Source organism: Cyprinus carpio, chromosome B25, assembly GCF_018340385.1.
Source record: "Cyprinus carpio isolate SPL01 chromosome B25, ASM1834038v1, whole genome shotgun sequence".
Taxonomy (NCBI): Eukaryota; Metazoa; Chordata; class Actinopteri; order Cypriniformes; family Cyprinidae; genus Cyprinus; species Cyprinus carpio.
In genome coordinates, this window is record NC_056621.1 from 18023848 (window position 1) to 18034522 (window position 10675).

The following is a 10675-nucleotide window of genomic DNA, read 5'->3' on the forward strand; positions in this document are numbered from 1 at the left end:
ACCTGTTTTCAACTGATAATAATGAGAAAGCAGCAAATCAGAATGATTGCTGAAGGATCATGTGACACTGAAGCCTGGAGTCATGCTGAGAACTCAGATTTGCATCAGAGGAATACATTACGTTTTAAAACATTCCAATAGAAAACACTTATTTTACAGTGTAATAATATTTCACATTTTTTATGTATTTTGATCAAATAGAATTAGCTTTGGTAAACACGGATACTTTTAAAAACATGGATGTAAAATACTTAACCGTTTAAAATTGCTAGTCATACAAATTTAGGATAAATGAGGATTCATGTGATTCACTTCTGAAAAGAATTAAATTTAGCAATTAAATTCAAATTCATTTCACATTATACCAATTTTTGGTATAATTTTACAAAGCATTCATTCTTAACCATCAATCAGACACAGAGACTCTCCTGTGGGTTTTATGTATTTCTTTTAATTACACATTAAATAAGACTGATGAGATTAATGCATTTATAAAACCGTGCAGATCTGAGAACAGCTTTCTTCATCTTAATAATCACATTCACCAAAACATGACAGATGCGAAAGACCACCTCGGATCGGCACTTTCTCATAGACGTTAACACATGACCCTTAATTACAATTAAGTGTCATTCAATTCATTAAACCAAAAAAAGCACAATTTACAAAATAGTCATCTTTCTTATCACAACCGTACAAAGGCTGTTAAAACAAGGTCCAATTATACGTGAACCATTTTATCAACATTTGCAATTGGCACACAAACAGACAGAGAACATTTCAGAAACGATTCAAAAAATATCTATTGACTTTGCTACTCGCATTACAGACGGCTAGTAAATGATTTTAAAGGGAACAGAAATCACCCAAAACACTTTAACGTTGCATAAGAGCGGACATCCTGATTTATTTCCCGTGTAGATTTCTCTGTATTAGTGAAACGGTGATATATAAACAATTATTAGAAAAACAAACTAGTAATGGTTAAGGACGCATGGTAAAACAGCTCACCGAAGGTTTTAAAGCAACAATCTGCTCTTGTATTGTAAATCTCCTATACATGACATCATCTCATGACATCACAAGTATTGCCACACAAAATAAATCTTTATATCACTCTCTTTGGTTTGAGTGATGGCTGAAAATGTGCCACAGTATACTAGATCGCGACTGACTCTTGGGAATTTATGCGTTCAGCTTCGATTCGACTAGAATTGGGCTTCTAGAACTAGAATGTCTTGATAGTTGATGGCAGCGTAAACAAACAAGGCATTTGTTTTCTTCCTTTTTTTTTTTTAAACGTATATTTGCATCACAACAACTAGTGGTACAGTAGGTTATATTCACTAATCAAGGCGCTGTTTGGCTGGGCACAAGAGGGTAAATATTCATACGTTATAAAAATCCTCCTCTGAGCGCAGAAGTGAGGCGTTCGCTAGTGTAGATCCTTACAGAAAAGAGATTTGAATTATTACGCACCTGGAATACTTGATTCTGATTGGTCAACTGCAGCTTTATATTTTTTAGTCAAAATCTGCTAAGGTGTAGTAATGAAAAAAAAAACTATTTATTAAGATTTATCAATATGAATTACAACAAGATCTGCATTTTCATGGGTTTAAATAAAAGATTTGTGTTTTCAAAGGTCAATTAATTTGCGACAGCTGAATTTAACATTTTGTCTGTCAAAAAATAACATGCACAATATTCGGTTGTATTTACATGAAGCCAGCAGAGGTTCAAGGAGTGCATACATTTCCAAAAAAAACAAAAAAACAAATGTACACACAAACGTTTTGACTTATCGGTTTCCGAAAAGAAAATGTGGCCTGCACGGCTTCAACACGCTGTCTGTCAGAAACGTAACATACCTAATAATTAGCGCGAGTATAAATGCGCTATGAGTATAAAACGCCTCTCAGGCATGCAAGTGCACCTATCTCTTTGTATGGGGAAACATCAAATTCTCCAAAACTGTTCACTAAGCTTACGATTAAACTCATATTTTAAAATCCCCAATGAAATCTGACAACAACTGTACCATAAATGTTGTTTATTTTGCTCAAATAGCATTATAAAAAGCTTATTTCTTAGGTTAGACCAGCAAGTGCGCTTCTCAGAACGCTGACTGTTTCTATAGCAACCGCGACTTCGAATGGCAGCTGCAGTGAAGCGATGACTTTACTGATTAGCGATTGGCTCTTTTGCTAAGAAGGCGGTGCTTCGTTCAACAGAGCGGTCATATTGAGTGTTGCATTGTTCCCCATTCAAAACTATAAGAGTAACACGTCTTGGGTCTTCTATAGTCTTTGCTTTTATAAAATGCAGATCACCATCTTGTTTAAAAACTTAAGTTAATAAAACATTTAATTTTGTGGTTTAAGACAATTATTATTATTATAATTTTTTTTTTTACATGATATTACTTCTTACCAGATTTTGACTTGTATATAAACCTTCATGAATTTAACTGAAAAAATATCACAATGGCCTTGTTGAAACAATAGCGCCTGTTTGGACCAACTGAGAAAATCCTGTCTACACAGCAGTGGCTATTATACAGTATTCAACGCATTACCGTTCCCTGGAAGTTTAGAAAAACAGAACACAGCATGCAAACAGGGAAATAAGGTTAACGTGGTTAAGATTTCACCATATATACACATTACCATGGCTTTCGAGAGAGGGCGCGTTAATCCGTCTACAATGGAAGTTCACATGCAGGTTGTTTTTGGAAGTCTGGGACATCCAAAGGCAGGGTCATACACAGTGATAATGTATCAAAACTCCCTCTGAAAGTGTTGGTCCTAAAAAAAAAGTAATTCCTCAATGTTTCAGTTCCTGTAAAATCAAGTGACTCACATGCAAATTTCACGGCTAAACAGCTACACGGCTAGTTCTCTCTCATACAGCACACCTAAAAGCCTTGCCTTCAATTCCACACCTCTCTTTATAAATCTGCCAAACTACTCTAAACCAACTGCAAATTAAAACCAGTTCTGACAGCCCACCCGATAAAATAAGCCATAAAGGTGACCAACACTTTGGGGCAACTGGCACCAAACGAGAAGTAAAGCTTATTTCTTTTAAGAAAGCAAGTAGAATAAGGATCCATTCTGTATTCTGAGGCGGCTAATAATTTAGTGTAATGTACAAAATGCAGTTGTGAAACTTTTTTTTTTTGAGTCTATAATGACAGGAAAGGCTTGTTCACATTAATACACATTTTGTTTTGGATTTCTTCTTTTTCTTCTTGCCCTCCTTGCTCATCTTCTCCTTGTGTTTCCGGATTTCTCGGACTAGAGTATAAAATGCGTCGTCCACACCCTTCAAGATAAAGGGAAAACAAAAACTGTAGGTGATTATCTAAAGCATCAAACACTATAACAAAAAATAAGAATGACTTTTCACAGATCTATGCCCAACTTTTGCTGCCATATTCCAAACATTAGCCACTTAACATTAAGACTGGCCTCAGGTAAGTGTTAAAAAAAAGCCATCTTCACCAAACCTGAATAGTGAAAAAAAAAATTAAAAAAAATAAAAATAATAAAAAAAAAAATCAGAAAAAATAAAAACAAAAAAAAGGTTACAGAAATGACCAAGAAATGTTTTAGATAAAGAGTGAACCTCACAAATAAATGGTCATATTCAGTCCCAAAATCTAACAAAAATTGAATAGCCAAAAAAAAAAAAAAAAAAAAAAAAATTTATATATTTTTATATATACACACACATATATATATATATATATATACACACAAACTTTTTGTTTTGCATTGTGACATTTTCATGCCATTCAAGCACACTTCCCCTTTCAAATGTTTTTTTTTTTTAAAGTCCTGTATGGAACATTAAAATTTAAAATAAAATTAAATAAATCTTGTCTGGAAAATTGCATTTTTAAATTTAAAAGTAAATTCAGCACTAAAAACAAAAGAACAAACTTTGTTTTTAAATAAATAAAAAAATTAGCATTGTTTAAATTCAGTACAACTAATAGTAATAGACAAAATAACTATTACATTTAGCATTGTACGTTACTTTAAGTACAACACACACTACATATACAACATACACTGTGGCAGGAGTGATTATATGTCACAATTCTAAATCTTTAAATCTCTTTTCAGTCCTAAAAATAGGCTTCTTTTTGAAAATGTAATTTTGGGCTGAAATATGACCTGGATATTTCATTGAGATCCACCCAAGAACAGGCGTAAAGTGCTGTACAGAGGTCGTACCCCACAGCTGGGCGGCAAACTTACCCCTCTCACATCAAAACACATTTTTTAAGCTTGATGCATTGTGTCGTCTTTTCTTCTTTGCTGAGTTTTCTCAGCCGGTATTGCCTGATCTCCCGTACCAGAGTATAAAAGGCATCTTCCACTCTCTGCAGTGCAAAACACAACTCCCTTCAGTGTTAAAGAACGCACAGCGATCATCACTGAGAAGGGGAAACAGTCCGAATTGGTTTATGGCGGCACAATAGTGCTGGCACAATTAATATTAGAGTTTTCTTTTGATTCATTTAGAAGCAATTTGGCATAATCAAGTTTTTACATCAACTTTCTATAAAAAAAAAAGCCAGGGTATTCCATGGGATGTCATTTTTTTGAGGCATATTCACACTTTGAAAACATTCTAAGAGTTTCTCAATAAGTAATGTCCCTGAACATACATATAAATACAAACAAAGATGAGAGAATTAGAAAGTGAATCTGCTATTAGAGGAATACACACAAAACCATTTCAGCTTGCAGCCAGAGAGGGAATTGTGGGTACTGAAGACTATGATGTCGGTGGGTAGCTTGTGAGGCTCGAAACAGAGAGAAAAGAAATTAATTCAGGAGCTTTTATTACACCCCAGCACCACAAGGAGTTGTGATTTGAGCACTGCAGAGGGAGGCAGAGCGTTTGCCCTGATATTTAACATGACGGACAGAGCAGTTCAACATCCCCAGCTGATTTATAGTGATTAAACCCCTGATCAATCCATCCAAATAGCATTCTTTGCCATTAAGAGATTAATTAATGAAATCAAACACAGACAAATTATAATGAACGCACAAGAGAGACCAGGCACAAACCCAGAGGCAGATCAGTTGTGTTGTGTGATATCAGCTGATTGATAATTCATAAAGCCCGTCAGAATGAACTCATGCATAAACCCAGTGTAAAGCAAAAGGACGCAATGACCAGCTTTCCTACAACTCTACACATTTCAGCTGCCTTCAGCTGGTGTGTGAATGACACAAAAACTGTCTGAGTCACAATTTCCCCCTAGAAAAAAATTATCAAATAAAACACTTTTGCAAAAATACTTTTTTTTTTTTTTTTTTAAATGTAATCAATAAAAATAGCAACAAGGGGGTGTAACAATACACTGTTAAATAGACAATATTGATCTCATGATATAATACTTTAAATAAAGCCTTACTAGAGCAGTTTAACTTTACCTTGTTATTATTACTTCTAAAGACATATTATAAACGGTTCACAAATATATAATATTTCACAGAGATATGATTCTGCTTAACTAAAAACACAGAATTATGTATGACACCTATTCTTGGGCTCTGTCCCCTATTACATCCATTTGAATAGTTTGAAATATTGCATTTTATTTTAATTTATTAATAACAAACAACATGGAAGCTCATGTGTGTGAGCTTCTGGGTTTACCATATTTAATGTGCCATATTTAATTACATTTGCTAAACTATACAGATTGTCATTAATATCCACGATACATACTGCATTTTTGTACAATTTGTTACAACCCTAATAGTGGTACTTTTTGAGCAACAGAAAATGTTTTAAAATAAAATAAAAGGATTGCAATAAACTAAATTAATAACAATAAATTTCAATAATAATAATTTCTACTTTATTTTGATTTTGGGGTGAAACGTGACCCAGACATGTTCTTGAAATGCTTTACAACTGACCCTTAATGGCTGTATATCTAATCTGGTTATGGTCAACTGTAATTACAGATTTTAAATCATATTTAACCCCATAATGCACTAAATAAACATGAAATGGTATTCACAACTCATTTAGCTTCCATAATGATGCATTTCTGAGCAAAATTGTATTGTGGGGGAGAAAATATAGGGGTGATTTTATGAATCAGAATTTGATTGAACACTGAGACATACTGTGAAATTATAGACTTGTTTTAATTGTGTCCTCAGTGTTAACGTAGTTTCAGGTTAAACGTTTATGGAAAACAAATGTATTTTTAATAATGATGAACAGTGCACCAATGATATTTATTTTAAAATATAGTTGATTTGGATTTCATGCCGTCTATAAATCAGTCAAAATAATAGTCTTTCAATGTAAAAACTTTCATTTTCATTGACGTGTCAAACACGCTTGTATTCAGTACACGCCCTCCCATGTTTTCCATACCTGTCTCGTCTTTGCTGAGGTCTCTATAAATGGGATGCCGTAGCTACGCGCTAAATCCTGAGCCTGCTTGGTGTCCACACTGCGGGACGGAAGATCACACTTATTCCCCACCAAGACCATGGGGACGTCCTCCGAGTCCTTTACTCGCTTTATCTGCTCTCTGTCAAAGCACACAGAACATTGCACGGCTATAATTCATTTGACACTGTGAGGTGTTTTAACCCTTTACAAACCTGATTCTGCAGGTTACGTGAGTGCACAGCATGTGGTGTATACCTGTAGTGGTGAATGTCCTCAAAGGACTTGGTGTTATTGATGGCAAAGACACAGAGGAAGCCCTCTCCTGTCCTCATGTACTGATCCCTCATGGCGCTATACTCCTCCTGACCTGCAGTGTCCAAGATGTCCAATAGACATGTCTCTCCGTCAATCACCACCTGCTTCCTGTAGGAGTCCTGCACAAGTGGAATGATCTTTTGAGCATATTGATCACTGGCTCACTGCTGTGTGTGTGCACTTGGATGGGTTAAATGCAGAGCACCAGTTACGAGTTTGGGTTACCATACTTGGTAAATTTCACAAGTTTCACTTTCACTTTCATCAGTATATAAATCCCAAACTGTACCGGTTCTGTAATATCAATTTAATCACAATACCCAAGCCTAAAATATCCCAAAAATGATATTAAAACCTGACATTTGTAAAATGACAAATTGTACTTGTAGGCAAAACTGTATTTGAGTTTTAGCAAAAAGGTGTGCAAGTCAACATTAAATTAAAATTAGAAAGATTATCTTCAGCATTTTAATGCATGATCTTGGTCTTAATTCATCAGCGCACATTATTGCAAAGACAATTTGTCTTTGTAATGTTGTGTTAAAACTACAAAACATCTACAAACATCTAAAAATAAAATCTGTTAATACCTTCAAAACATCTACAAACATTAAAAAACAAAAACACAACTACAAAATACCTAAAAACTACAACTTCTAAAAACATCAAACATCTAAAACTACAAAACAAGCATCTAAAACTACAAAAGAAAACTACAGCCATCTAAAAACTTTAAACAAAACTACAAAAACACCTTAAAATAACAATAACAAAAGATCTGATAAACAACTACACACCAAACAACTACACTTTTAGCCAATTTTAGTCCCCCAAAACACACACATGCATGCACACATTAAGCACCAAAGAAAAAGCAAACAAACAACAACGTATTTGCCATTATGCAAATTTGCAATCTAAACTTAGAAGGGTGGCAAGCCAGAAAAGTGAAAGGCAAGAGACACAATGGCCTTCAAAGTGGAATCCACCTTTCAAACCAGAATAACCGGATCGCACTGTTGAATCTTTAACAGTAGATTTTTTGCATATTCACATATGGGTGAGTTTCACAGCTTGGTGTGCCAGTAGAAAGCGAGTGTCCTGACACATGCCTCACCTCTATGGTCGGGTCATATTCATCCACAAAGTGGTTCTGGATGAGTTGGATGGTGAGAGCGCTCTTGCCCACGCCTCCAGCGCCCACAACCACAAGCTTATATTCGGTCATTCTTCACCTGCAATAGAAAAAAAAACAGTGAAAATCAATGAGCAGTTAAAGACTTTTTCTGTTCCAGCTTTAATCTACTTACCAGACTTCAAATAATTGTCAATTGACTTATGCTATTATCCAAAGTGACTTACAGTGCACTAATTACAGGTTCAGTCCGCTGGAGTAACCTAGGGTTAGACTAACTATATTGGCTCGAGGGCGAAACCGTGATAGTTCAATAATAAAGCCTTTTGCATTTTGAACTCACAACTTTTCAGCTACCAGCCCAGATGTTTAACCAGAACACCACAGCACCTTACGATTAGGCAAGACTGCGAAGGTTTGTCACATTGACATTATTAAAAATGCCAGATCTACTGGACTGACCCAAAATAAATGCATATAAAAAATTAAACACTCTTCTCAACTTCTATCTTACAATTAAAATTATAACTATAACTAATCAGTTCTAAATAGATTTACAGAAATAATCATTATGGAACTGAATCAGCTGATCCACCAAAAGAATACTACAATTGAAATACTACTGCTATAATCACATATTTATAAATAAGATTATACATATAACATTTTGCTGACATCTTAAATAACAAGCCTATTTGCTTATTCATTCAACCTATGGTTACGCTGTTATACATTTTCTTCACTACAGCTAATAAGTCCAGTAGAATAAACCGATTCCAAACACCATGATTTGACATGTTATGAATTTATGTATCATCTATATTACACAATGCTACTATATAACTTCACCTTGTTGTGTATAATCATTATAGATCACTTTTCGTTACAATAACTCAACGAAACCGATTAATCGACAGAAACCAATCGATTCAATAAGTGATACACTAGCAGAATAAAATAATTTAACAGTTTTAAGTTATGCATCTAAAGGCTAGTCCTCTGTAAGGCCTTTTTACTTTTGACTTGGGTTTATAATAACTTAAAATCGATTAACTAAAAGACTCAGACTAGAACATAATGCTACTATTCGACATTGTGTGACATGTTTTTACAGACTACCATTCTTAAAGTATTTTATGTGCCTTATCGAGGTTAAATGATTTACGTATGAGATAATAAGATGTGATTTAGATTTTAACTCGAGTTAAAATAAGTTAATCGTTAGTAAGTGATAGTTAAGCGCCATTGCATCGCAGGCCCGGACTCACTTGGGCGTGAGATGACAATAACACACTGGAACTAAACACACACGTAGAAAAGCTCACTTATAATCAATTCCTAGCTTTATCTTTATTTGACTGTAAATGCACACGTTAAAACAGCTTTTGTTATTTTTTACCTCTGGGTTTGTAGTAAGTTCCGCGTCTGAAAAGCCTCTAATGACTCAAGCGCTCATCGTGACCTTGCTATAATGTTATTATCCTTTTAAACAGCGTGTATAAAGCCGCATATATCCGCTGACAATCCCGTCGGAGTGTTTAATGGGGTTTTCTAACCGAAAACCGAACATTTCATACGAAACAGAGATTAATTTAGTCTTTCCAGGCGACATGGCCTGCGCTCGGAGGCTGTGCTTCTCACAGAGATGGGCGGACAAACTGTTGCGTCCTGCTAAATGATCACTTACCCCAAAATATCAACGATTTTCAGCTGTTTACGATTGTTTTCAGTAGGTGGAGGAGGTTACAAGGACGAGTGATACGCAGTCGAGCAGCCACTTCCGAGCATCAGCATGCATCTTGCATTATAATAGACGAAACATCTGTAGGTGCAAACAATCCCGATTCAGTGAGCTGTGCTTGATCGATAACTGACCGATGATCAACACTCTGGTAATTCCAGGATAAATATGCTTACACGACGGATAACAGATGCACTTTAGTTTACAGTGTGGTAGCACACGAGGATGTGCCAGGACATATTCGATACTGGGCACCGACCGGCTTTTGACAAGCGATAAAGACAGTATTGGTACAGACTGGCTTGCTGCTTAAATAGGCCCTAAATATAACCGGAACGTGTACGTGCGTGCGTCATCGCGTATGTGGAATCTTATTGGCTGTTTCGCCTGTCAGTCAGAATTAAGGGTTTTGCATACGCTGCGCAAGGAGCCAATCGTCTACGGTTATCGACTGAATAATACAAATTACTCGACCTAGATCTTTATTGTTTGGCTTGATGCTTTACTTTATACGTTTTTTCTTTGGCATTTAATATATTAATATATAGTTAACAGATACACAAAATTGTGAAAAAAGCATACAAAGTAAAAAAAAAAAAAACTAAAAAAAAAAAAAAAATTTTTTTAGTGCTTTTTCTTTCATAAAAAACTACCAAGAGCAAAAATATTGGTATTTGCATTAGTGTATTTACAGTTTGTGAAGAGATGTTTTAGTTTTATCATAATTAAAATTATAATTTATATGGTAACCTATATATATATATATATGAATAACAGGCAAAGAAAATTCACTAAAACATTATGAACAATTAAGACATTAATTTATTACCATGGGTGGATTACTTTTGTAATACGTAGCTTGAATTCCAGAAATATTTCACTACGAAAAATCCTAAATTATTGCATAAATTATGCTTGAAATACACTCTACACAAACCTTGCGGTTTAAGTTTGAATTTTGAGTTCACTTTTAATTATTATTTATATATTTTGATTATAATGGAAGTAATTACAAAATATTCTGCAACACGAAGAGGGTTGAA

The 10675-nt window shown here is 34.8% G+C and overlaps 1 protein-coding gene across 3 annotated transcripts; it reads right to left on the reverse strand.

Annotated features, from left to right (window-relative positions):
• Positions 1–431: 431 nt before the first annotated feature.
• Positions 432–9966, reverse strand: LOC109059246 (GTPase KRas-like). 3 transcript variants are annotated; one of them, XM_019076441.2, is made up of 7 exons: positions 9809–9966; positions 9579–9713; positions 7874–7991; positions 6697–6875; positions 6421–6580; positions 4269–4393; positions 3105–3327 (listed from the first exon to the last, which is right to left on the reverse strand). In XM_019076441.2, exons 3-6 carry the CDS (start codon positions 7982–7984, stop codon positions 4274–4276), a joined length of 570 nt encoding a protein of 189 aa, XP_018931986.1. In that variant the 5' UTR covers positions 7985–7991; positions 9579–9713; positions 9809–9966; the 3' UTR covers positions 3105–3327; positions 4269–4273. The 3 variants fall into 3 exon arrangements, with proteins under 3 accessions (XP_018931987.1, XP_018931986.1, XP_018931985.1); XM_019076440.2 differs by having other exon boundaries at positions 9579–9945; XM_019076442.2 differs by lacking the exon at positions 4269–4393 and having other exon boundaries at positions 432–3327; positions 9579–9942.
• Between the last annotated feature and the right edge of the window lie 709 nt (positions 9967–10675).

What these genes read in the sequence shown, in the direction of transcription:
- LOC109059246 (XM_019076441.2), bottom strand. Translation starts at nt 7,984, where the DNA reads ATGACCGAATATAAGCTTGTGGTTGTGGGCGCTGGAGGCGTGGGCAAG. An exon ending in AATATGACCCGACCATAGAG is followed by an intron (nt 6,876 to 7,873) that starts GTGAGGCATGTG and finishes CCACTTGTGCAG; the next exon opens with GACTCCTACAGGAAGCAGGT. An exon ending in GAGGACATTCACCACTACAG is followed by an intron (nt 6,581 to 6,696) that starts GTATACACCACA and finishes GTGCTTTGACAG; the next exon opens with AGAGCAGATAAAGCGAGTAA.